Source organism: Sus scrofa, chromosome 2, assembly GCF_054392235.1.
Source record: "Sus scrofa isolate SSC_HxYL_T2T_F1_AM1 chromosome 2, Sscrofa_HxYL_maternal_Yorkshire_Landrace_v2.0, whole genome shotgun sequence".
NCBI classification, from domain to species: domain Eukaryota; kingdom Metazoa; phylum Chordata; class Mammalia; order Artiodactyla; family Suidae; genus Sus; species Sus scrofa.
This window is the reverse complement of record NC_139384.1, coordinates 28,976,940-29,004,901: the sequence shown is the minus strand read 5'-3', so window position 1 is coordinate 29,004,901 and position 27,962 is coordinate 28,976,940. Positions and strand designations below refer to the sequence as shown.

The following is a 27,962-nucleotide window of genomic DNA, read 5'->3' as shown; positions in this document are numbered from 1 at the left end:
ATCTGGAACCCGTATGACAGCTGAAATTGAAGGCCGGCTCTAGAAACCTTTGTGAATCATGGCGGGGTTGCCGGGAGGAGGCCATTAAGAGGCACGGGTTGGACTCCGCTTGCCTGAAGTGCTTCCACAGCGCGCTCTCCGGGCTTTGAAGAAACGTGCAGTATCATTGTCAGAACCACACGAAAACAGTGTTTAAAATAAATAGGTACCTGGTGGAGTCTTGACCGTGTAGACTTGGCTAAGGCTAGTTTTTCAAACTACTCTGCATTTTATCTCTCTTCTGTGTTGCTCTGGTTTGCGAGAAAAGGGAGTGAAAATTGTCAAGGTGTATTATTACCAGTGATTGGAAAGCGACCGTGGGGTAGGGGAGGGGGGACCAAGAGAGGCCTCCTGAGATGCCTCCTAGCAGATATCAGGGTTCTCAAGGAGCCGTCCTCAGACTCTTTGGCTCCAGGACGTTCCAGGCGGGCTGGCCCTTATTGTTTAGAATTTCTCTTGGCCCCGTGGTGAGTGGGACACATTAGGAGCGAGCAGTGGTGAGCCCTATGGTCAAGTGTTTTGGTTTGGTTTGTTTGCATTAAAAGAGCTCTGGGAAATCTGGACACCTGCTCTCTGCTGCTTCCACCCCAGCCTGCGGCTCCCGCTCTGTGCTTTTCCAATGTGATGTCCTTAGGTAATGGCGTTGGTTCCCTTTTCTCCTTAACGGGTGCGCGCATACCAAACACAGACTACTCCTTAAAAAGTCAAGCTGCAGAACTCTTTACTGAAACCATTAAATGTGAGCTAAATACATCTTTCCCCTGGACTTGGTTACAGAGTAAGCCACCCAGGGTATGGGTGGGCGCTGAGTCTTTTGCTGAAAAAGATAAGGAAAACCTTTACAACTGCACTGTCTGGTATGAGAGCCACTAGCCATAGCTAGACATGGCTATTTACACTTAATTAAAAAGAAATAAAAACTTTCTGTCTTCAGTGGCACTAGCTACATTTCAAATGCTTGTCTAGCTACAACATGGCTAGCGGCTACTTGGACAACATAGATTATGGAACATTTCTACTGTCGCAGAAAATTCTAGTGAGCCGCACTGCTCTAAATCAAAGAGCAGATGTGTACCGACATCTGTAGCTGTTCAGAGCTAGGTCTAGGAGAATATAAAAGGAGCAGAAAGCCCTGGTAGCTGCTGAACCTGAGCTGTAGGCTGCAAAGAAGGAAACCTAATTAGTAGATCCATTTATTTAATTCCAAGGCTAATTGTTTAAATATGGCCCTGACTAGGCCAGTGGCCTAAGAAAGTGGATTTTGATTGTGAAATGCAGACAAGGCAAACTTAATGAAATAGGGGAATGTTTTCTCGTAGGCTGAAACAAGGGAAGTCCTTGCTTTCCCCCCGGCCAATCATGGAACACTTATTAGAGGTGGGCTGCCCCCAGCCCACCTGTCCACATCTCTCACTTAAACCTCAGACTGCACCACGAGTCAGTTATGTTACCCCACTTTATAGAGGAAGCAACTGAGCCTTAGTCCTGCAGCCTGCCCTGGGCCACATCACTTGTACAGGCAGGAGTCCGGATTCCAGACCTGCTTCTGAGCCCAGGGCTAGATTTCATGACCCAGCCCTCCCGAAGGACTGAGAGCAAAAGGGAGATGGAAGTATGCTGCATGGGTGGATTTGCTGAGTGTTTCTTTCCTCCCTGGGAACAGCAGCCCACGCATGCTGCATACACACGTATACATTTGAATATCCCCAACTCATGGACAAGGCGACATGTAAAACGGGCAGTCGACATGATGCGGAATAATTTACAAAAGGAGCTAGAGATTCTAGAATGTTGGTGCTATAGGAACTAATTGAATGTGTTGGGAGTGGGTGAAGAGAAGGCTCACTAAGGAGTATTATTAATGTAAAAGGAAGAAGAAAAACTGTGCTTAAGATACCTATCGTTCCACCCATAGCTGCTTTTAAGTGTTGCAAAACTCATTTCCATAATTTCACTCAGGTAGCTATGAATCAGATGCCTGCCATAAGACAGATGGGAGAGTCTCACAGGTGACGATTAAACCTGAGTAGCTATTCTCATCTGTCTGCCCCACCCCGATTAGTAGCAATTCTCAGATCCCGGGAAACTTATTAACATTGAATTGCGCCCCTCCTCCCACCGAGCTCAAAAGTCTTTGCAGAAACCAGTCTGGCCGTTCAGATGAGGCATTAGTCATGCCCTGCTTTTGCAACTTAGACAGAATGAATTCTATGTGCTTAGAAAATTCAAGTTCACAGCCATTTCCCTGGGTCTTTCAGGATAATGCAGTCTGTACTGTCGCCCATGTCAGGGAAGATTAAAAGGATTTGCGCTATGCATTTTAGGCGGAGTTGCATTTTCAGAACCCCGTTGGATTTAGCTTCTCCCTCTCTGCGCTCCCCTTGCCACCACCTCTTCCCTTGCAAATGGTATTTTCTCAGCCCACATCTCATTTTTTGAGGCATTTTATATTTGAGAGAAATCGTGCTTTGCGTATGCAGCCATTGCAATGCTGGTGGAAGAGGCTGGGTGTTGTGTGTTATATCTGCAGGCTTCCAGCTCCAGCATGCTCCCAGAAGCATCTTGACGGGGACAGGAGCTTAGGTACTTCTCTTACTGCTGCTTTTGGAAAATTCCTGGGCTCATGAGACATTGCTCTCTACTTAATCACGATTACTACCATTTTAATGACAATTTACTTCCACCAGCCATGGAATTATGCTCATGGGGCATGAGGCTTTGTATGTGGCATACAAACAAGGATTCATCTTTAGAGCAGTGAGGTCCGACATGAGGAAAAGGGAAGGCCAGGAAAGAGGAGGAGGGGTTGGGAAACAGGTTTGCCATTCAGGAACTGAAATGGAGAGCCGCCTAGTCCCATCTGATGGGAGTCGGTCATTTTCTGTACTTTCTGGAAAATGGGAAGGTAGTGGTGGGCCAGAGTAGGTCTCGCATCATGACCTGATCATTCTATCTGGGACTTGGGCTGCTCTCTACTTGTTCAAATTGGCCTAACTGCTGACCACAGATTTTATTTGGAGCTAACCTTTTTTTTTTTTTTTTTTTTTTTTCGTTCAGAATCTATTTTTTTAAAAGCCTTTTATTAAGCTCTTAAAAAAAAAATCCCACTTTGTCTCCATCAGGCGTGTTGATCCCTTTCACGGTCCTTCTGCTGTTATTTTTGGCTTCCACATAACTCAGTTGTCGAAACCACTAGCATCCCTTCCCTTGAAGGAAGCCTTGCACTGCAAGAAGTGTCATTCAGTGGGTTATTATGAAATCCCTGGCTACAGCCTTGCAGGTGGATAATCTCTGGATTTTCTTTTGCAGGTATGGGTTCATCGATGGGCACGTGGTGATCCCCCGGATCCACCCCAATGCCATCTGTGCTGCGAACAACACAGGGGTGTACATCCTCGCATCCAATACCTCCCAGTATGACACGTATTGCTTCAATGCATCAGGTTGGTTCCAAGTAGACAGGCTTTGTGTTGGGGTTGCCTTGGGCCTGCCAGCTTTTGGCAGCGTGGCTGCAGATTGCCGCTGAAGCAGGGATTTGTGTAGCCTCCATTCATATAAGATAGGCTTGCTGAGCATCTTCAGCAGGAGAAAGGTTCCTGTCTTCAGGGTGCTTACCTGCTAAGTTGGGGAGGCCAACTGTAAACAAATAAATAACTTACATGAAGTCAGAGAGTGTTATAAAAAAGAAAGCAGGACAAGGAGCTACAGAGTTTCAGGGACCTCTTGAGTGTCCTCACACGTTAACTGAAAACCTAACAACTAGAGAATAAGAAAGCCCAGTTAGGATGTATATTCTGGGCAGCTGGCCAGACCCCCTTCCCTGTGTAAAGGACTTGTTTCCAACTACTAGCCTGGAAACTCATGCTTACAAGTCTAACAAAGGCCCTAGAAAAATTTTACAATTCTATACATCATGTGTCTTCAGGGGTCTTCTGAGGAGAGTTAGATCCATTGGTGTCAAATTTTTGAAAACCAGCAATCAAATGTCTTACTTCTTAAACTAAGCCTTCTGTTCCCCTTGAAGGTTTAAGATTGTGTGAAGGGGTTTATATGAGGAATCTAAAATATGGCACAAATGAACCTATCTACAAAACAGAAACAGACTCAGAGACATAGACTTGTAGTTGTCAAGGAGGAGGGGAGAGAGCGTGGGATGGACTGGGAGTTTGGGGTTAGTATATACAAACTGTTACCTTTCGAATGGATGAACAACAAGGTCTGACTGTATAGCACAGAGAACGATATCCAGTCTCTTGGGATAGAAAATGATGGAAGGTAATATAAGAAGGGGAATGTTTATATATGTATGACTAGGTTGCTTTGCTGTACAGAAGAAATTGGCACAACATTGTAAATCAACTATACTTTATTTTATAAAATCAACTAAGCACATAAAAAAGATGATCATGTGAAGGGGAAGATGAAGTCTTTTTTTTTTTTTTTTTTTTTTGTCTTTTCTTGGGCCACTCCCGCAGCATATGGAGGTTCCCAGGCTAGGGGTCAAATTGGAGCTGTAGCTGCTGGCCTACACCACAGCTCACGGCAATGCCGGATCCCTAACCCACTGAGCAAGGCCAGGGATCAAACCCGCAACCTCATGGTTCCTAGTCGGATTCGTTAACCACTGGGCCATGACGGAAACTCCAGAAGATGAAGTCTTAAGGTAAATTTAACCCATCATATTGACATGTCAGTTTCCTTAAGATGCGAAGTGGATGTCCAATTCGCTGGAAAATGACTTGACATTATCTATGTGAGACAGATATTATGACATGATGACTTATGACATTGTCCTCATGCATATAAAGTCTGCATGGACCTTTAAACTTAAGTAGGGGCATCTGAGACGTTGTGAGATCACCTCAGTAGCTTTGGGCTATGCCGCCACCCTCCCCGCCCCCCCTGCCCCCGGCCCCTGCGGGCTGGGTGGAAACTGCAGAATGTTTACTCTTCTATTACATAAGCACAGAACATAAACAGAGTTTGAGTCCACCTGAGGCTGAACAATACATGATTGATACCCAGTCCCCATCGCATACCAGAAGGTCCATTGCAATGACTTGATAAAGAGAAAGACTCCATGCAAATAAAAAGGAAAGAGACACAGAGCAACATGTGCTCGAGCTATAGCTAAGCTTAATGTCAGAGGTTGGAGGAAGGCTTTGGAAAGGCTTAGTGCTTTAGAGGAAGAGGTTGATCATGTGAGAAGGCTGGTTCAAGACTGCCTACTCTCCAGCCTCGGGGCCCTGCCTGTTGCTTCTCCCGCTGTATCTTGCTGGGTGAATGTGTACAACAAATTATGTGGTTGCGTATGCATTGTCTCATCTGTTTTACAAGTTGGTATCCCTTGCTGGAAAGAACCTCCCCTCAAAAAGGTAGAAGCTCCCACTATTTTATTGCCTGGAGTTCAAGCCATCTAAGCCCATTGCTCCTGACTTTTTCCCTTGCTCTACTTTTTGGCCATAAGGTTGGGCCCATCTTCAGAAAAAAGAGTGAATGGTACTGATGAACTTTGCTCTTCTTTGGGAAGTTAGTTCCTTTGAAAAGCTTGAGAAGTCCGGGGGCATTTTGCATCCCAAAGTAGCTGTATTAAAGTTTGCAGTGATGGTTTTCCTTTTCTCATAAGCAAATTCATGCAATATGGTTAGAGTGCTTTTTATCAATTTTCTATACGTTTTTGTTTGTTTGTTTTTTGTCTTTTTTGGAGGGCCACATCTGCAGCACATGGAAGTCCCCAGGTTAGGAGTCGAATCAGAGCTATGGCCATTGGCCTACGCCACAGCCACAGCAATGCCAGATCCTAGCTGCATCTGTGACCTATGCCACAGCTCATGGCAATGCCAGATCCTTTAACCCACTGAATGAGGCCAGGGATGGAACCTGCATCCTCATGGATGCTAGTTGGGGTCATTATCACTGAGCCGCAATGGGAACTCCCTAATTTTCTAGATGTTTTTAAAACTATGTATTGATCAACTGCTTATGCTCAGTACTGGGCTGGGCAGAGTGAAATGAGAAGGAACCAGAGGCCATTATTTCTTGTCTTGGGAGTTAATCTTGTTGAAGTAATGAGATGAAGTATCAAGGAGCTGGGAAGAATGTTTACCTAAGGATAAATGAATCCACAATGTCTTGGTTTGGAGTTGCATGAAGGGAGTGTTAAGTGAGCTACAGATCCTGAGAACCTTCTGGTCTATGCCAAGGCTCATCTTGGAAAGATCCTTGAATCCAGCTTAGCCTTGTGCCCTCCAAGCGGGTGATCAAGACTCAGTGATGTGATTCTCCCACACACTGGCTACAGGGAGCCATGCCAACTCCACCTTAGCAGCTCACTTCCGTAAGCTTACAATTTTAGCAGTATTTTTGTAAAACATGGCCTGTGATTTTCAAATGAACATAAAACATGACCCTGAAAAGCCTTGACAACTTTTATTGCCTCTTTTCTGTGGGGTCAGGCCCAGCCCAAGCTTGGTAACTTCTGTGTTAACACAGAGAACTGACCTGAATTAGTTCATTTTTGAAGTGTGCTTTCAGTAAAATGTCTCATTCTCTTTTGAAGGAGGAATTTAGGGGAAGCTTCTACATTCATTTACTTAGTCCTTCGCTCATTCACTCAGCAAGTATGTACTGGCTACCTGGACTGTACTGGGCATCCAGGAAGGTGTCTTTCTCTCTATTGAGAGCCTGGCTAGACTGAATAATTAACATGTCTCCTGGCTTTTTTGGTGGAGGCAACGTTTCTGAGATGCAGAAGCTCACCCCAGAGTCTTTCTAACAAATCCTTCAGTTCAGGAAAACCTCAGCAGGCCTGATTTTTCCAGCAGTGCGATGCTCATTAAACAGAATGAACGGCCGCCCAAGGAGGCCCTGCTATCTGACATGCGAGCGTGCTGTATTAACTGAACATTTGGGTCACTGTCCTTCTCCGTGTGCTTGCCAGACTTGATGTTCGTTATAAAAGTTAGGGTGAATTGGAGCGTGAAGGGGCTCCATTTGAACAAACGCTCTAGCCATTGGCAAAACTCTCTTAGTGATTTTGACATTGTGCTTCATTCTGTTACAGCTTCACTCCTGGAAATTCCCAGGGCACTGCTGTTACCTGCAGCTGTGCTTGAATTGGGACCCGCTTATTCCATCTCTGCCATTCAGAGGCCAGCATCCAAAGCCTGTGGCTGGGTCTGTGCAACCCAACCATATCAGGAACATCTCACTGGTCAGGCCCCTTCCTGGTGGTGTCCCCAAAACAGATCTGGTAGATAACTCTTCAAGATCTCTCAGGTTGGCTGCTTGCCCTGATTTTCAAATCAGGGAATCACTGAGAAATTTTTTTGAAAACCGTACACATCTAAAGAAATGGTCGTTATTATTGTCCCCCGTGACCTGTGAATTCCTCAGAAGTAGGGACAGGAGCACGTTCAGCTTTTTGCTCCTTGTTGATAAAGTGATCTGTCATGTGTGTTGAGTGAATGCCAGAAATGAATAAAGAAACTGATAGATCTGAAACTTCCTTTAGTTCTTATGGCCTTGTCATTCAGGGTGTAATCTGAATGTTTCTCGGTCTGTTTGTATTTGCAGACCACTTAGGTATGTTTACTGGAAGAATAGGCTTCTGGGAAATTATATTGCTTTTTTTTTTTTTTTTTTCCCCATCCTTTCAACGAATATTTGAGTGCCTCTCTATCCCCATCACACATATATGTTCTGGTCAGTAAAGATGAGGTTACTACTTAATCTTGTGGAGTTGACATATTTCTATGGAGGTGGGTGGGTAGCAGAGGGCAGGGGATGGGAGATGTGCCGTCAAGTAAAATGAACAAGATACTTTTCGCTAGTGATGAGCCTGAAGAAGAAATGAGAAGAAATATGTGATGCTGGTGTGGGTGTAGGGGAGTAGTGAGGGGCTGCTTTAGATTAGGTGGTGAGCCTTACCATGGCGGTGACTTTCTCTTTGAAGAGTCTCTCTTTTGAGAAATCTTGTAATTAACCCTTGCAAGAATAGCTGTTTCTAAAACCTGCTTTGTTTCCAGTTGGATATATAAAGCCGTCAGTTAGTTTCACTGTGAGGCCAAAGAATAGGCAGGTAAAGGGTATCCCCTTTATCTGTGGAAAAAGATGCTCCCAGGAACAGAGAAGCCATCAAACCCTGCTGTGTTCAACTTGCGTTTTTGGTCCAATGTCACGAGTACCCAGCAATTGATGGCAGGACCCTTAAAATACTTGTGGTAACAGACTTCCTTGTGATATAAATCTGCCTGCCTGCCTCCGTCTATCTGTCCACCCATTCATCCATTTTTCTATTTATCCATCCATCCATCCATCCATCCATCTCGTTGTTCCTTCCTCTTTGTCAAGAAACAACTCTGGAAGAAACCAACCTAACGAATAAGTTTCCATTTTACACAAACACACCCACACAGAATAGAAATTTTAATACACAAGGAAGGTTTCTCCAATGGGCCTGGAATCACTGCGGAGAGATTGGCGATAGTTCCCTGTGCTATACAGTGGGGTCTCATTCCTTATCCATTCTAAATGTAATCGTTTGCAAAGTTCCTAGGTTGAAGAGCGGTTCAGAAAAAGGTGATTTGGGATGAGTTATAATAAACCGCCGTCCTACCTAGTAGACATGAACATCAATTAGGCTCATATTTTTCAGCGTTCTCATGCCTTTTTTTCTTTTCTGCATCTTAGCTCCACCTGAAGAAGATTGTACATCAGTCACAGACCTGCCTAATACCTTCGAAGGACCAATTACCATAAGTACGTATCGCTTCTAACCTGGATGGAGTTTCTTCATCCTTGAGGAGAGAATCAGGCGCATTTTGTATGTTTTGTATTTGGCTAAAATAGCACTCATCTCCCTAAGGCTAGAGACATGGACTGTGATTTACTGTCCCTTCCCCTTTTCCTTCTGTGACTTGGACCTGCTCTCTGGTTTAGCCCAATGCATTGTTCCCCGATGTCAGGCATTTGAAAACTCCTTTCACATGTTTTAGCATCTCTGTGGACACAGCACCATCATTTACTTGATATTTTTTATTTAGTTGAGCTATTCCTTTCTACTTAAAATACATTTTTAAAAAGCTTTCAAGTGGAAAACCAACATCCCTGGTCATAAGTAGAAGGTAACCTTAAAAATAAAGTTAAATGTAGGAAAATTTAAATACTGTTCTTAAATTCTAGCTGATGGGGGCTTTGAGTCTGAGCTGTGCTCTTGCTCTCAGAGATGGGGATTAATAAGTGTTAGGGGTAGGGGTATTCCAGCCCCCTAAATTTTCTGTTTGATTTAACTGGAGTGTGGAAAAAGGATAACAAAGGGTACAAACTTCCTGGAAATGTGTTCCAACATTATTTACACCACCTAAAATCATCTTGATTATCCTCAGACGTAGGCATTCAGCACTGCAAGACAGGATACTTCAGCCAGAACTTTCAGATAGGTCCACCTATTAACCCTGATCTGATTGCCTCTGAGCCTTATTTTCTGAGAAGTATCACAGCGACGAGGAGGCTGGACTTCTGCCTCCTAAGAGCCAGACTCCTCGGTATGCGTGGGGGCAGTGGTGGTGGCCGGGGAACCAGAATCTTCCTGGACCACACAAGTCCAGCCCCCCATGGTTAGTAAGAGATTCCTCTTGGACTGTAGTTTGCAAAAGGAAGGGGAGGCCTGCAGGGTGAGGTGTGCTGAGTCCATCAGGCCTGGCTGGAAATCCTAGTTCTTTACCATCTGGGTCAGCTGAGCCTCAGTTTTCTCTTCCGGGTAATGGAACAATGTATGAGATTTTCCATGAAAATGAAGAAAGAAAATGTATCTGATGCCCTGCCCATAAATGCCCCATTTTCTTGGTCCTTACAGATCTCTCTCTCTCTCTCTCTCTCTCTCTCTCTCAGTCCAGACCTGTTCAGGTTCAGGTTTGGTCATAACTTCTTATCAGAGCTTCATCTGTGGAGATTATTAGGGCAAGTGAGAGTTGGCATGTTTTTTAATTTCTGGTTTATTAATACCTCTACTTGGACAAGCTGGATAGGGCAACAGAGGAATCTTTAGTCCTACCAAGGCAATACAGCAGAAAATCATGTCAGCTAAAGGTACCCTTGGACAGGGAGTGACCCGTACCTGAAAGCAGATAACCCATTGAGAGGGGAAGAGTGAACAAATTCCTTCTTGCGCTTTCTTCTTCTGTCATTCTAGTCATTTGCTTGTTTAAACCAAAGATTTCGATCTTTTTAGACCCCCATACTTCTTCATTTCAGGTTGAATTTCACAGGAGATGACAGAGGCTCTGTCAATATTTAAGTACACCAATTTCTTAGCCAGGACTGGGAGTTCATTTAAACTGACAAATTGGGCCCCTTAGAAAGAAAATCTCGTTCTTCATCACTCTGCAAATATACAGGCTTACCTTGGAGATATTGCAGGTTCGGTTCCAGACCACCTCAATAAAGCACATATTGCCGTACACTTTTTGGCTTCCCAGCACATATAAAAGGTACATTTACACAACATTGTAGTTCAAATGTGCAATAGCATTATGTTTAAAAAAAAAAAAACAATGTACATGTCTTAATTAAAGATATCTTATTGCTAAAAAATGCTATCTTTAACCTTAATTAAAGATATCTTATTGCTAAAAAATGCTAACCATTATCTGACAACACAGGGTTGCCACAGACCTTCCGTTTGTAAAAAGCACAATATCTGTGAGCTCAATAAAGTGAGGCACAAATAAATGCATTATGCTTGTATATGTCCTGTTGAGACCAACAGTCTCTCTGTCGCCTGTTTCAAATTCTTGCTTGAAATAGATGAAATTAATAGCAATACATATTACATGTACTTGAGAAGGGAGGTAGGGACCAGGCAGGAGAAAGACCATTTATTGAGCACCAACTCTATTTTGAATAACTACACTAAGCCTTTTCCATGCAGTGTATCATATCGTGCTCATAATTGGAGGTAGTGTTACCCATATTTTACATAAGATGAAACTGAAGCTCAGAGAGTTACCCACCTTGTCAAGAGCCACACAAAGTGGGATTCCAGGAATTCCCTTCATGGCTCAGTGGTTAACAAACCCAACTAGGATCCACGAGGATGTGGGTTTGATGGTGTAGGCAGGCAGCTGCAGCTCCGATTTGACCCCTAGCCTGGAAACTTCCAGATGCCCGAGGGTGCGGCCCTAAAAGAGCTCTAGACACCCTCTTTCCCTGTCCCCATTTCCAGGGTGGGTGGGTGAATGGGGGAAGGTTCACTTTCATAGTGCACTGTTCACTCTGTGCCCCCAACAGGAGGTAGGTAGTTAGATGTTATTTTGCTTAACAGAAACAAACAAACAAAAACAGCTTTGAAGTCACTGCCTTATAGGATAAGCCACAGTCTTTCCTATAGTCAGAGAGTGTCAGCGGCCAAGTTCTGAAAGTGCCTTCTCTGTCTGCCAGCTATTGTTAACCGCGATGGCACCCGCTACACCAAGAAAGGTGAATACAGGACCAACCCCGAGGACATCAACCCCAACATGGCTCCGGAGGATGATATGAGCAGTGGATCATCCAGTGAAAGAAGCACTTCCGGGGGTTACAGCATCTTCCACACCCACCTTCCGACTACTACGCACCCAGACCAAGAAGGTCCTTGGGTCTCTAGCAACCCGGAGGATACCCCAGCTACCAGTAAGGAGAATGAATCCCTGATCTTTCCAATAGCGATTCGTTTGCAAAAACAGCTCTGATTTTCCTCGTGCGTTGATTATCCCCGTCTCTAGAAAGTGGTGACGTCATGCGGGGCGGGGCTCCTGTGGTTGTCAGTGCTCTGTATGCGTGGACAGCTACTGCCAACAATTTTTTTTTTCTTTCAGTATACTGGAAGTGGCATATTGGAAGTTTTTTAGAAGAACTTCCCTTGTTCTCTTGTCCCAGAAATATGGGGACAAGTCAAGCCTGATGCAGAAACTGTTTTCATTTTTGCAGGTTTCCTTCTTGTTCTTATTCATTTATGGATAAGATTGTTTTCACAAATTTGGGATCATAGTGTATGCTTACCATTTCCATTTGCTACTTTTCTGCAGCTTAATTTTTTTATTTTTATGTTTTAGCCTGATGTATAGTCATATTAATTGTGTAATAATTTGTCATATTCACTACCCGTGATCTACTAAACAATTCCTTTGTTTTTGGTCTAAGGAAGCATATCTGAAGGAGTTATCTGGTCAAATCAAATCTCCTTCAGAAACTATATTAGTGCCATTGGAACAATCAATTTGGTACATTGGTGAAAAAAAAATCTGCTTGAGTTTTATATTCCAGCTGGTGGGGAGAGGCTCTTAAAACTTGCTTGGTTTCGTCTGTGAACTCATTACTTTGGGACTGCTAGAGTGGAGATACGTAAACATTGCATAAGATTTCTTGGGGTTCTGGCCCCTGGTGCTTTACTTTCATGGGAAAGTGTTTACATCTTCCTCTGGTCTCCTTCTCTGCTTCTCTCTTTTCTTTTTCCCTATGGTTTGTTTTCAGACGGGTTTCCAGATTGGCCGTGTTTCTTCTGTGCAGGATTATTCAGACTCGAATAGGCCATCTGCTTCTTTAGGAGCTTTCTTAGTATGATGTGGATTTTCTCTTTCCCTGGCTATGGCTCTTGAGGGGTAGAACTCTGGGCTCCAAAGAGTGTGGTGGAAATCTTCTGGTTTGCAAATGCTCAAGACGGGGCCCTTTTCTATTCCTCACCACCCAAAAGCCAGGGAATTGGGAATTTACCAGAGTGCTATGATGTAATGCAATGTTACTTTCTCAGCCTTTTAAATTTCTGTTAGCATCTGGCTGAGGGGGCGGTACAAATAGGGTTGGGTTCTGGTCATTCTCCGTAGATGCTTTGAAACATTCCAAAAAACACGTTGTTTTCAAATTTCCCATGATTTCCTGGAGTATTGGCTCTCTGGAGATTGTTCCACTGTATTATCTATAATCCCATGGACCACCCTTCTTGAGAGAGAAGCTTCTGCAAACCAACCGTGTGGGGCTGCCTGTTACTCACTGCTTCTTGACTTCTCTGCCTTTTGCAAATTAGCCACATCGAAGGTACTTATCATCAGGGCACGTGATTTTGTCCAGTGTTGGCAAACATGACAATTAGAGGTTTCAGCAGGAGGCAGATCAGATCTGTCCTAAAGGACCATTTCCCCCCAAAGGAGAACATCGTGGCAAAATATGAAGAGGAAATGAACATTTAAGCTGCTAACAGACTACATAAACTAGTGTGCATTTCATATGTGCTTTAGAAAAGGCAATGAGGACATTTTATAAATATTCATAGCACATCTTTTAAAGACTGCACCTTTCCTACCAAAGTTAGTCAGCAAATATATTTTGAAGACCTACTATGTACCAAGCTATTCTAATGCTTGGGATCCAGTAGTAAACACCATTAGAAAATAATATTGAGGAGATGTAAGGATTATTAAGCTAGTCATTCATTCAACGGATATTTGAGGTCTTCTCTGTGCCAGATGTTGCTCTGGTTCCTGGGGACGCAGAGTTGGACCTACTTTCTTGGAGCCTATAGACTGTGCAAAAATCAAGGAAAAGATTAAGCTTATCATATGTTTCCTTAATAAAACATAGTTCAGGATTTCAGTTGAGAAAAGAATCATGCTTTCCTCTTTTCAGAGCACGTAGGTAGCTAAGTTTCTTTTAGTAGTTTAGGAAGAGAGAGAAGTCTGTCCAGCAGAGTCAGTCCAGTGCCAACCTGAGAGTCATAGTGGAGTTCTAGGATCCAATATGGCAGCTCCAAATAAATCAACTCCAAGAAGGTATCAAAAAAAAAAAAATCAGGTAGAAACTTAAACATAGCATATGGCGTACTTGAACAAGTTAGCGCTAAAAAGTTCCTGAATAACCATATTTTCCAAGCCCAGTGAGGAGAGTGCCCAAACCTCATGACTTCAGGACCAGGTGTTGGGACTTACTGAGAAGGAATGATTGCAAATCCTCCCTAATGCACACAGGAGGGCAGAGGTCAAGAGGCGGGCTGCCTGAGCACACAGAAGTGCGTCTTTGGCTTATGTAGCTCAGTCCATCCTTAAGGGTCCTTAGTGGGTGGCAATAGGGAGAGCCAGTGCGAACAACCATCTAGGTAGGTTTTGACTTCCAGCAAGCTTTTTATTATAAATGTTTTTGGAAGTGCCTTCCTGGAGGAATGTCATCAGCCTCTTTTCTGTTGGTGATCTGGAATTCTTTGGAATCCAAAAACTTAAACTAATTTGGGAAGTAGACTCCTGCCTTGGAAAACCCTTTCCTTGTCTTCTGGCTGTAAAAGAAATATATGTATGCACATATATTTTTTTCTTTTTCTTTTTTTTTGGTCTGGCATGATCTACTCGGTTGGAGAAATTGAAAACTTCTGGTGAAGCAGCAGCTTTTTTCATTTTCCCTGAATATCATAAAACTCATTTTAGGAAAACAGAAATAATGCCTATTTCTGTCTTTCTCTTGTATATTTACCTCCCATTTGGTCTCCACCTAATGGGCAATGGTGGCTGGAGTTCTGCATCTTTAATAACATTTCTGAGGTACCAATGGGTGTCTATAGATTTTCCAGGGAGGATGTCCAGGTTTATCTGAGGGCATCACTGGTGGAAATGACTTCTATCTCTTTAGTCTGTTCTGTGCAAATGTGTCCTTTGTAGCATAGCACATATTGTGTAGGTGGTTGACATTGGGTGTGTATAGCTTTTAACCTGGAGTAGGTTCTAGTAGTTATGACAGGCATTCAAGAGCCACCAGAAAAAATACGCAAAATGTTGAAAATATGTGTGTGTAGGATCTCGTTTTAAAGAAGAGAAGCCATGATTTATGTCAAGTTTTCAAAGGTGTGTATGACTCGAAATAGTTTTTAAAAATCTCAGCTAGGGAGTTCCCGTCGTGGCGCAGTGGTTAACGAATCCGACTAGGAACCATGAGGTAGCAGGTTCGATCCTTGGCCTTGCTCAGTGCATTAAGGATCCGGCGTTGCCGTGAGCTGTGGTGTAGGTTGCAGACACGGCTCGGGTCCCGAGTTGCTGTGGCTCTGGCGTAGGCCGGTGGCTACACCTCCGATTAGACCCCTAGCCTGGGAATCTCCATATGCCGTGGGAGCGGTCCTAGAAAAGGCAAAAAGACCAAAAAAAAGACAAAAAAAAAATCTCAGCTAGTATTGATGTTTATCCTGATGATCTTTGCCATTCTTCTTCTACAGGGAAAACGTTCTGGATTCAAGTCCAACTCGAAAGTCTAGTGGGAGATTTCAAATTGCAAAATCACACTGATTATTCCTTGTCTAATTCAAATAGAGTCCAACATTTCTCTCATTTGGGCAGTTGTGTTTCTTTTCTGGGAACACATTCTGAATTAGAATTAAGAGGGACGGAAAGTGACGGATACTTGAGAAAGCTGTGTCTGATTTCAACACTTTGAACACATACCCTTTGCAAAATTCTCACTCAAGTAAAAAACTTGACTTGAGATAAATGAGTGTGGGTGAAACTTTGAAATGCTAGTTGTCATCACAGGATACCTGGATAAAATGACAGACCCAAAAGATATAAGCAAGCACTTCTGGAAAAAAAAAAAAAACCCTCCAAAAATAAATGAGTGAAAGCAACTTTATGAAATGCTGCAGAGAAGACTTTCAGTTGATGGCTGGATTACCCAATCAAGTAGATACAAAATCTCTTTTCCATCATGGGTTATGAAGTTGCTACTTGATATTGCTCCCTGTATCCAGGGAGCTCAGGATGACACTGGGTAGCACTGGATTGATACTCATACAGAGTTTGCATTTCTGAGTTGTGCTTAACAGTCTAAAGAGTTGTGCTTAACAGTCTGAAAAGATAAAATCCGTCCTCCGTCTTCTTTCTTCTCTAATCTTTAGCCTATAATAAATGCATATATTTTATATAGATGGGACTGAGAGAAAAGGTTTTCTAGAAAGACCTCACTAAATATTTTCATAATTGATCCAGTTACTTCAGCTGTGCCCTCAAACAGCCATACAGCAGCTCACATGCCATACGGCCGTACAGCAAATAATTGGATGTGGTCCTGGTTTGGTAATTCCCAGTCTAAGACTCAGGATCAGACAACAACCGCAACGACAGGTAAACTGTTATGTCTCTTGCTTATCTGTTGTCCCGAACCCCAAGCTTTTCAGTGTTAGGGGAGAGGACACCTACGATCATGTCAAAGTTTCCTCCCGATGCGCCGTCACCGTCCCGAGTGAGGACAGGGCCTGGGACCCTTTCATTGATCAGAGCGGCCCATGGATCTGGAGACATGACTGGATGCTCCTGAGAATGTCCTCCTTGGTTTCCCTTTGTCAACATGCACAAAAAAATTCTAATAGAATGATTTTTCCTTCCAAAGCTTCAATGAGGAGATTGTGTTCTCTGGAAAGAAGTCTCTTAGAAAACGCATACTCCTGCTTTCTGCTGATCTAATGATCACAACCAATAAGACTAAAGTAAAATACTGATTTACGGATGGAAAGTGTGGGCCCTGGACACTTGTGTGGACGTCTAAAACCTGAATTGTCCAGTGTAGGAAGTGACCTGTTGCTTTATGTCAGAATCTAGGCCTCTAACAAGCTCCCTGGATGTTTGACTGTTAACTGTAAATCACTATAAGTGTTTTGACTTGAGAGCTTTTTTGGGAAAAGATTCTAAGTCTATAACAGTGGGAGAGTTCTCATTTCATTTAACTTTTGTTGATGGAGGATATGGCCATATTTCAATATAATTAGGTGTATTTTTCTGCAGAAGAAAAGTTATAAAGTGGTCGTTTGCATTTGCTTAGCTGCCAATGCATTGAATAAATTGTATATTTTATTTTGACAAATACCCCTAGGAAAATAGTGCTGATGTTAAGTTGCAATTACATATAATTAAAATAATGCTGGGGGTTGTTGAGAGAGAGAGAGAGAATTTAAAATGCAATTTTAAAATGTTTACAATGTTTATCTTCATAGGATAAACATTGTGAAGGAAGAGGTCTTCTTGTCAGTACTTCATCTTGGGGCCATTTCTGGGCTTTCTTGATAGCTGGAAAAAGGAACTCTAATTCACCTTTCTTTTGTATTTGGGAATTTAATGATGGTTTCGGCCTCTCTGCTTGAATTTTTTTTTTTTTTTTTTTAAATCTACTCCTGTCTATTGTTTTTCTGATGCCCGTCATGGCTGCAGAAATGGCAGTCTTTGGAAGTTTGCAAATCAAGACTCTTACCTCTGGTCTTGTTAGTGAGATCATTGGGTCACTTTGCCTCTGTCTGTCTTTCCCGGCTGGTTCTCCTGCTTTCAAAAACGGGGTCTCAAAATGTTGCTTCTGCTTTGCAAAATCTGGTGTTGATATAAAAGTGACCATGGGCAGGGCTGCTAAAGGATTTGGATTGTAAATGGAGAAAAGTGAAACAGCATCTTTTTCAGTCTTCTACTTCATGTGTCACTCTGCCGTGTGTCTGGGGTTGCTGGGGCTGCGTGTCTGGGACTGCGGGCAGGAATGTCATACCCTACATTCTTGGAGGATGATATCGGTTGACCAAGACAGAGAGTGTGGAAGATGAAGGGCTAGGACTCTGAAGAGCTGGGTTTTAGAATCAGGGACTTTCAGATTTGGAGAGGATCTTAAATGGTGTCGTTCAGTCAACACTTCTAATCGTTTAATCGCCGACACAATTTTCCTGCTAAATGATCTTTCTGGTGGTGGGGGATATAATACTTTATGTAAACCCTCATTGTTGGAGAGTTCAGATTGTTACCTTTTAAAATCCAGCATCTGGAAGGATAGTCATCTCCCTGAAACCTTACCACGTGTCCTGGTTTGGCTTTGGAACACACAGACAAAAATTTAACCCTTCATTTACATTATAGCCTTTCAAAATTCAACAGCAGTTCTTGTGCTGTCCTCAAGACCTGTTGCTTAATGGTTCTAACTTCAGACAAATCATGGTCTACCCAGCACAGTTTTATTCATCTTCAAGATGAGAAGTACGAACCAAATGCTATTTAAGGTCCTGGCCTCTCTGACATGCTATGAAATCCCGTTTTCTTTGGAAAGAAACGGAGCTTCTGTGCGTCTTCCCTTGCTTTCCGCCAGCTATGTCAAGTAGAGATGACTCTTGAGTAAGAAAAGAGTGAGAGCATATACAGTGCTCTTTCTTAGGAACTGATAATTAACCTTTGGCAACCAATTCAATTATGGTCACAACAGCTTTGGTGAGCACTAGCGGTACAACTTCCAAAACTGCAACCAAGAGGCACGAAACCCAGGACTGGTTTTCATGGTGGTTTCAACCATCAGAATCCAAGAATCATCTGCACACAACAACAGTGATGGCTGGTAATGAGTTATTATTATCATCTCATTTCATATGTTTTCTTGACAGTCTTTAATAATTCTCATTGACCTTCGGGATACTCTCAGAGTGTACAGTCCATGCTGGTCTCCCACATGTTTCCTTAAGATTTATTTTATTAAAATACAGTTGATTTACAATGTTGTGTTAATTTCTACTGTACAGCAAAATGATTCAGTGATATATATATTATTTTTCATAGTCTTTTGCATTATGAGTTATCACAGGATCACAGATGTTTTTGATGACTTTAGAAAGATCATGAGCTCTGAGATCTATGTTTGATTTTCTAGCACTAAGAAGCCGATTTCTTCTTTCTTTTCTATAGCATTAATGTAGCCCAGGAGGAAGCTAATATGAAGGAGCTATAAAAGGGGGCTGGGTCTTTCTTGCTGACAGAACAAAATTTTGACTCTGAAAGCTATTCTCCAGTGATCAAATGGATACAATGTCTTGACATTTTATGGGAAAGTAAAAGAGCAGAGGTAGAGCTAACAAAATATGGAAAATCTCCATCATCTCCATCAGTGGAATTGTTCTTGGGATAAATACTCATAGAATGAAAAGACAAATGGTCATCTTGAAAAGAGCATGAATCTCATTCAGAAATATAGGAAACCCCTGTCTAGTGAAGAGACCTCTACAGCAGCCACTGACAAGAGGTGGAGATGGTCCGTCTCTTCCTATGCTTGCATCCAAATGGGAAAAAAGTGAGCGTTTCCCCACATACTGGCTGCACACCCCTCTAGTCAACTTTTTTGGTTGATAAAAAAATGCCAAGCATGAGTTCTCTGTTAATTGACTACCTTTTTTTTTTTTTTTTCCTTCTGTATGCCAAATTATTGTTGGGAACTGCCACGTAGCTGTCATTTGCATTCGGAGCTACCTTGATCGTGTGCTAGAGAAGAGCAAAAAGGGAATTAGCAAACTGTGAATACAACCAGGGGATTTTAGAAATGATTGACGTGTGTTTTGATTCCAAAGTTTTTCTGAAGGTGGCTCAGCAAAACAAAGGAGCATGTGTGAAACCTTTTCATTCTATTCTTGACATCCTAGCTTTCCACGGCATATGCTTAATAAGTTAATAATAAATGCATCTGAAAGCATGGGGGAGTGTTTATTAGCCTGTTTTTCTTTTACTTCTTTGGTGGGTTTATGTCCATATTTATTATTTTAACTTCCTTAAGGAGAGTGTTTACTTGTAAAAATTATAGTCACATGTTTTTAGATCTATATATTAGCTTCAGAGACCAGAATATAAGAATTGGGGGTATACAAGTCCAAGGTCGCCCTTTTTTTCTGTTAATCTTGGGAATTCCGTTATACATTCTGTGCCTGATTTTCTTCCTCTGTGAAATGGGTTTCTTGGCATCTAGCTCAGCCACTAACGCAAGTCACCACAACAGGTACGGATTCAAATATCATCTCAGCAGGCTGGGAGCCAACTGAAGACAATGAAGATGAAAGAGACAAACACCCCAGTTATTCTGGATCAGGCATTGATGATGATGAAGATTTTATCTCCAGCACCAGTAAGAATAATCAATTCCTGTAGAACCATCTATGCCAGGCTTCTCGATTAATCTGAGTGATATCCAATGGTATCTATCTTAGAAAATAGTTAATACGAAGAATGAGCATAAGCCTGTGATCACAGGTTAGTTATACCTTGATGAGATTGTGTTGGAAGAAATTGATTTTTTTAATGGAAGCCAAAACATCTGTAGAGGAGAAATGGGAAAAATATCTTTTATAAAATTCCTAATGCGTCATGTACTTCCTGTTTTCTTTATTTCTGTGTTAAAGCTGAGCTGTTACAAAACAGTGCCAATTCTTAAAAAACAAAGAGTGAAACTTCTGCATAATCATATCCAAATTTGTGACAATTATAAAGCTTTTTGAGAACAGAGATGGAAATTGAGCTGAGAGGTCCTTAGAAAAAATTCAGAGATTAGTCTAATACTCTGCCCTATGACTGAGCTTCCTATACTTATTGTAATGATCTAAGATATTGCTGAACAGAGATGAGAATCCTGAGCCTGATTCCATCATAGCTTTGCTTTTTTTTTTTTTTTTTTTTTAAAGAGAAGATGTGCCTTTGGGGTGCTACATGAGCTCTGCCAGGTCACTGAAGTCCTGTCTGTCCTATTGAAAGCTGAGAGTTTTGCCCCCCAAAAGACAGCACCCCAGGAGGGAGGGATCCAAAAGAATAGCTTCAGCCTGAAGGCATCTGAGTATTCGATATCAAGACAGAAAATACTGGAGATGAACTAGATGCATTATAGCCAAGCTTTTAAGCAGTGGGTTCCTCAGCTGGACACCTCTGCAGACCTTTGTTTAGAGAACAAGGAACCTCTCTTTCATAACTTTAGGAAGAAAACCAAATAACCCGGATCGCTGGAGCTTTACTATTATACTGTCTCCTGGGTTCAGCATGTGGCCACATCTCCTAGGTAGGGCCATCGGTAGAGATGTGGCCTTAATACTTCAGAAATTAAACTCTCTTGGGCAGCAAGCCCAACAGATCAACCTAGAAATAAATCATATGATCAAACTCCAGGGGAAAACTTGGAGATGTTTGTTCATCTCTGTGGCATATTTTCCAATTTTAGCTCACTTTTCTTCTTGGCACCTGTGCACATCATTCAGAAGGATGCCCCCTTTCTTCTATAGGGGTGTGGTTACCACCACTTTTTCTTGCTTATTGAGAAGGTGGTTAATGATTCTAAACCTGATTTTATTAACCTGTGAAATAGATCTGATAACATTCTAGGTCTGAAAAGAGTTTTGTGTTATTTGGGTATCAAAATAAAGTTTGAAAGAATTAGGATGGACTCGCAAATAACCTTTCACAAAAGACATTAATTCTGATTTTGTCATGGTCCTTCTGTCAGGTGCATCTCCTCTTCCAGCCCTATCATTTTGGGTGACAGTATCAGGGCACTGGTGGCTGTATGCTTCTTTTTATTTTCGGGGAGCTGCTGCGATGGTGATTGGGTTACCTGTGGTGTTTTTCTATTGAATATGCTCCTTGGTTTTCTTTCATTGGCTCCGAATGGCTTGATCGTGAAATGCTTTGTATTTGATGAGACTACGATAGATATTTGATAAATATTCAGAAATGTATAGCTAAATCATACAGCTGTTCTAGGCAGACGTTCTTTCCTAGAATCATCCATGGGAAAGCTCTGGCTGCTTGGGGTGGTTCTTTCTCCGCTGAAACTACTAACGAAGCAAAGTGGTGATCGTGGTAGAACTTTCAGGTCTCTACTCTTCAGCCTGAGGACCTCCATGTAGCGCAGTTGCCAGTGATACAGATTTCTTGGGCTTTCAAGTGCAGAGGGTCATTACAGACTGCATGGACGGGCAAAGCTCTGACGTCTTTGGTTATCCTCGGTGGAGGGCTGGTGTTTTCAAAGCTGTTCTGCCTCCTGCTGCAGCGTCTCTGGCTGCTTTCTCTGGAAGATCTCATGTTCTGACTCCACCGTGTTCTCTCACAGAAGGCAAAGGACACTGAGATGCTTAACAGTATGGCTGAATCAAGCTGAAGGCACTCTGCTTTTCCTCCATTTCTACTCAACCATCTATACAGCCTGGTATAGATGATTTACCCTGTAGACTGAAGAAGGGAGAAATGTGCAAAACACGTGGTGAAGGCTCAAGAAATGGCATTTTCCTAACTATTTCAATCATCATTATCACAGTTTCAACCACACCAGGGGTTTTTAACCACCTGCAACAGAATGAGGATTGGACCCAACAGAGCCCAGGCCATTTAGATCCAGAAGTATCACTTCAGACAACCACAAGGATGACTGGTAATGAGTTATGCATACTTAAAGATCCTTTTTCCTCAAAATCTTTGATGCTGCAAAAGTCAACCATTGGGACACAGTGGGAAATGTAGTTAATATCTCATTACAAATTCTTAGTGAACTTTCATGAGGATACTCAGTTGAACTTGGGAGTCATTTATTAATTATATCATCTGGGCACAAGATATTTTGTTGCTTCACTGTCAAAATGAGCATGTTAAAATGGTTTGCAGTGCTGCCCTGGACAAAGTGGTTATAGTGGAATAATAGGTAATGGTTAAGAAATTCCATGTCTGTTGGTTTTCTCTTGGGAGAGATTAGTGAAGTCACTCAAAAGGATTCAGAGGAGATGCTCAGAGGTACTATTGAGATGGCATGTCCTTTAATGGAAGAACAGAACCATCAAACATTGGTTGATAAAGTCACCATGTATTTAACCGTCATCACGACAGATATGGACAGAAGTGGCACCAGTGCTCATGGAGAGAACTGGACCTGGGACCCACACTCTTCTCTCAGTCACCATGAGAATCATGACGAAGAGGAGACCCAGCATCCTACAAGCACAAGTAAGAAGGATGGCGGTCGGCAGTTCTGGTTTAGAAGAGTTAGTGAAGTCAAATTGGGAAGACTTTCTGGTAGACATTGGCTGCATCTTCTATTTCCACGCGTGATTTCTTTTATGCCCAGAGCATGAAAAGCTGCCAAATATGCATATAGTTTCTTTAAAAATGGGAAGAAAAATGATCATGTGTCAGGTTGCCCCAAAGGCCAAAGTGTTTAAAAATATGTGAGATGGGGTTTTTGTGTTAAAGATTTGCAGAGGTTCCACTTGGGTAATTCGTGTGTTTTTACGGACAAGTATGATGAAGAGTGTGTTCTTTCGGTGCTTGGTAGTGAGATCTGGAAAGAAAGCGTGACGAGTGCAATGATCTTTGGAATCCTTTTTTTCCATGATGATCTTTGATGTATCCAGATTCTTTTTCACATTCCGTTCCTCAGTGCATTGTAGGAAAGCAACTCTTGTACTCTTTGGAGGAAAGGCAACAGCTCAGACGGTCTACATTGAATTCCATGAGTGTTCTTTCTGTTTTTAAGCTCTGGGTAACTTGGGGAGGGCTTCGATGCTGTTATTTACGTGCAGACACCTCAGGTTTCTTAAAACATTGTCAAGTCTTAGTACTGGCCTATGAGGATAGGACATAAAAAAAAAAAAAGAAGAAGTGTATACTCTTTTTTTTTCTCTCTCTCAGGGAGATGCCTATGGTGTTTAGAACAAAAGAAGCTTTATTTAGGATGGGAGTTTGTAGCATTTTAAAAATTATGGTTCAACCATTGTTCTCATAGCCTTGAATACCCTTAAAGCAAACATATAAGCAAAAAGTACTTGGAAGCCAGGTTTGGTTGGAGGATGTCTTCAGACAATAAAAGAAACGTTTAACACATCAGTTAGCACTGAATAGGTTCACAGGTCCTGGGTGTTGTACCGAATATGCCCAACAGACCTACATCTCATTACTTATCCCAATAGATTTGATAGACACGTGAGAATTATGGGCTGAATTACAAGAGTCTTCTGCTAGAAGAAGGAAATGAGAAACAGAAGTCTCTTCAGAGTGGGATTGTGTACCCATCCCTTTGGGTCCAAACAGTAGGTCTTAGAAATTATTTAAGACAGTTTGTGCTTGAAAAGCAGAAAACTATTTCAGAGGCTTGGCGTTAATGAGCCTATTGTCAAAAGATGGTGGGGGAGGGGCAGGGTTACTAGTTGAAAAATGGGACATGACAGATCCTAACTGGGAAAGCAGCAGCTGCTGCAGCAATGCTTTTATTAGGACTTGCAAAACATAGAGAGATTCTGGTTGGTGACCTCTGGGCTTTATCAAAACAACCTTACAACTTCTAGAAGAGAGCCAACCTTCACATTTCCAATGGAAATCCTATGCTTTGCTGACCCATATGTTGAAAACAAGAAGGGGTTTACTGGATATTTAAGGGATCATTGTGTTTATGAAGACAGTGATAGGAAGAGTATAGGACAGTGTGTGTGTGTGTGTGTGTGTGTGTGTGTGTGTGTGTGTGTGTCTGTCTGTCTGTTTTCTTTTTCTTTCTCATTTTAGAACTTTAAGTGGGGAGTCTATTTTTGGATTAATTTTTCTGTTTTTGTGATTACACCCAGTAGTTCATTATTTGTCAGGAGGTAGTGATTTAGCCAGAGGTGAGGGAGAAGACTTAAGATTTGGGTTTTTGTTTTTGGGGATTTTGTTTGCTTGTTTGTTTGTTTGCTTGCCCTCCTCCTGGATAAGCAGTTATCCCCAGGAATGTTTTGGCCAATGCAAAGGTAAACCAAGAACAGAAAGTTTTATTTTTTTAAATGTCTTTGCTATTAGCAGATCACACATATTTTATAAAATAATGGAATAAACCAGTTTTACAAGTTGCAAAATTCACTTTTACTTGGCAAGTTAATACACTCTCATTTTCTCGATGAACTAAAAATTTGCCATTAGTTGCCATGGATGATAATTTCAATGGCTTTTTGGTTTTTCCCAAAGGCACCCTGATGCAGTTTATTTCATTCATCCTCTCCTCTTCAAACCTGGGCAGTTATGACCTGAGTATTTGAAGTTTTAAGCCTGCCACACACTCTTCTTGTTTATACAGTGCCAGACTCTGGCTAGAAAAGTTTTCTTCCACTGAATTAATTTTGTTAAAAAATAATCTTGGCACTTTTAGATGCTCCATAGACAGAACCTCGTACTCTGTCAGCGGAGTAGCCTCGCAGTCATTCCTGACAGCTCTCATCCTGGGCAGACCCCCTGCTGGTGCAGTTCCAGGGTGCGATTGTGAGTTATGTGACCACACTTAAGCAGGTGGCCGTCTAGGCTGATCTTGTCGTGATTTTTTTTTTTAATTTTAAAAATATTTCTTTTTATTTTCTTTCTTTTCTTTGTGGCTGCACCTGTGGCATATGGAAGTTCACAGCAACGTGGGATCCTAGCTGTTCTGTGACCCATGTGGAGGCTCGTGACCATGAGGGGTCCTTAACCCACTGAGAAAAGCCAGGGATTGAACTCACAGCCTCATGGACACTATGCTGGGTTCTTAACCTACTGAGCCACAATAGGAACTCCTGGTCATGGTTGTTATATAATGTATTGCTCCCTCCAAAATCACTGGAAACAAGAGGTCAATTTTTTTTTTCAAGGCCACACCTGTGGCATATGGAAGTTCCCAGGCTAAGGGTCAGATTGGAGCTGCCATAGTTCATAGCAGTGCCGGATCCTTAACCCATGGAGTGAGGCCAGGGATTGAACCTGAATCCTCCTGGGTACTAGTCAGGGTACCCCTGAGCTACAATGGGACACTTCTAATTTTTTTTCTCCTTGGAGTTTTTATTTTTAAGATTATTCGTGAATTATGTAATTTCAAAATGATATTAATCTTTAGGAAAATGTGAGGAGTTGACTTTTCTTTTCTTTTTTTTTTTGTCTTTTTGCTATATCTTGGGCCGCTCCCACGGCATATGGAGGTTCCCAGGCTAGGGGTCGAATCGGAGCTGCAGCCACCAGCCTATGCCAGAGCCACAGCAACGCTGGATCTGAGCCGCGTCTGCAACCTACACCACAGCCCACGGCAACGCCAGATCGTTAACAAACTGAGCAAGGCCAGGGACCGAACCCGTAACCTCATGGTTCCTAGTCGGATTCGTTAACCACTGCGCCACGACGGGAACTCCAGGAGTTGACTTTTCTTTAATGCTTTTATAGCAAAAGGATTTAAATTTTTAAATAGGGAACATTTTGCATTTAGAGTACATTTTGGAGCATCTAAGCTTTCCCTCACTTCCTGGACACAAGGATGCAAAGATAAATAAGACATAGTTGAAGAGGTTAATTTTTTTAATGAATGAGTCTCCCAGACAGGATAGATGTGGCCATATACTCTAGTACAACAACAATAATAATAATACTAGAAACTCATAGACTGTGGCTAGATGATTTTGTACAAATTGCAGCGTCTTTGGGCTCCAGTTTTCGCATCTGAAAAACGAAAGGTTTGAGCCATTTGATTTCTAATATCCCTTTCAGAGCATCTATGTTCTCTCTCCCAACTGCTTTCCTGTTCTACCTTCTCTCCCACATGTATATGTTCTTGGGGTAGACAGTTATGTGTTGGCAAGGAAATCATTTGCATGATAACAGCTCACACTTGACATTCTTCTCACAGCCCAGGCAATCCCTAGTAGTACAACAGAAGAAACAGCTACCCAGAAAGAGCAGTGGTTTGAGAATGGATGGTCCGGGGGGTATCCCCACACACCCAAAGAAGACCCTCATGCAACAGCAGGGATAACTGGTAATGCATGCTTTCACAGACAAACTTGGGTGAAACCTTCCTCTGGGGTTCAATGTTGGGCATTGAGAACAGTGAACAAGAAGAATCTGATGGAATCATCACAAGATGTTAAGGTTCCCTAATCAATGATGATGTAGAGCCAACCCTTAGATGCTTGTAACACATCACCTGAACAGAAATGGATACAGGCACATAAAGTCACACCAAGCATAAGCCTTTGCATGTGTCACTTCCAGATCTAGTTTGGGGTATCTCCTAGCGAGACCATAGCAGAGACTCTGATCTTATAAAATACTCCCCTTGCTTTTGTAAGGGGATTGATCTATTCCAACCCAGTTCTGTGAAATCCAGGGCTTGTTAGAAAGCATTGTTCAGAACCCCAGCAGTCAAAAAAATGGAGCCAAGCATTTTGAGAAAAATAACCTATCCGGTGTCATGTTTGGCCCCCGTGTCATGTTTGTTTGGAGGTTTCTCCTTGAATGAACAATGTTTTCTTCTTAGAGCCATAAAAAAAAAAAACACCTCTTTTTTCTTCTTGAATTGTGGGATGGGGAGATTGGACTCAAACCTTGTCATCATTTCTAAGTGATGCCAGATGACTTGGCTCTGCCACCCCTTATGTAGGATTCTTTTGTCTGTGTGACAGAAACACTGACGTGCATCCTGCCTTGTAAATGCATGTGAATTACATATTCTTACTTGGTGTCCATGAGAAATACTCCTGTGCGTACCCCTGCAATATAGAATATTACGCATACTTTTCTTCTGGTGTGTGGAACTTCTGAATTCATATCTGGCAGAACAGTGGACTCGGTGACTGGCTATGTGGTGGGGTTAATGCAAAGGGCCGACTGCTGTCATCTTTTCTACCTGTACTTCTTCTTTGGCTCAGAATGAAGCAGGAGCATGTCTTATCTATCACTTGTGCCATTCATCTCCTTGTTAGAAGGTAATGCTTCTAATGGATTCCATTCATGTTTTTGAGATGAATGGGATTTGCTTTCATGTGTGTCTTCTGGGAAGATGTTGCCTGATTCCTTTGCTAAATCACTACCAGCCTAATGTGCGTTTCACTGGGATGTGGTTGTCTAGGAATGACGTCATGTGTTTCAGCGCTCACACCTCCTCCTTCAGGGGATGGTGACAGCGTGGCCTGGGTAAATAGCTACTACTTCTCCTCATCTTTTCTTAATGTCTCCAAATTATCATCTACCCACTGGAGAAGTCATTAATGCTTTTCTGTCCTCTAGTTCACATGCCTATTGCCGGGAAAATGAGCATGCATGAACCCATAACTTCCAAAACATTCCTCCGCATTTCTGCAGCTTCCTGGCCCCCCATACCCGGAAGGCGGTTTCATTGTCTTGTGTAGA

The 27,962-nt window shown here is 42.3% G+C and overlaps 1 protein-coding gene and 1 long non-coding RNA gene across 16 annotated transcripts in view; one reads left to right on the top strand and one right to left on the bottom strand.

Annotated features, from left to right (window-relative positions):
• Positions 1–27,962, top strand: part of CD44 (CD44 molecule) — a 95,745-nt gene that overhangs the window by 36,595 nt on the left and 31,188 nt on the right. For 4 of the 15 annotated variants that reach the window (XM_085011508.1, XM_085011505.1, XM_085011507.1 and 1 more), the window contains exons 3-6: positions 3,349–3,482; positions 8,731–8,799; positions 11,479–11,709; positions 26,461–26,589. In XM_085011508.1, the coding sequence (XP_084867634.1) occupies positions 3,349–3,482; positions 8,731–8,799; positions 11,479–11,709; positions 26,461–26,589 (563 nt within the window). Of the gene's footprint in view, positions 1–3,348; positions 3,483–8,730; positions 8,800–11,478; positions 11,710–16,031; positions 16,167–18,270; positions 18,400–19,821; positions 19,948–22,119; positions 22,234–22,682; positions 22,800–26,460; positions 26,590–27,962 lie in introns of all 15 variants that reach the window. The other 11 variants (XM_085011497.1, XM_085011503.1, XM_085011496.1 and 8 more) reach the window with 5 other exon arrangements.
• Positions 19,223–27,928, bottom strand: LOC146405297 (uncharacterized). The gene is made up of 3 exons (XR_014837117.1): positions 25,446–27,928; positions 24,128–25,192; positions 19,223–24,044 (listed from the first exon to the last, which is right to left on the bottom strand). It is a non-coding gene; the product is annotated as an uncharacterized LOC146405297 (long non-coding RNA).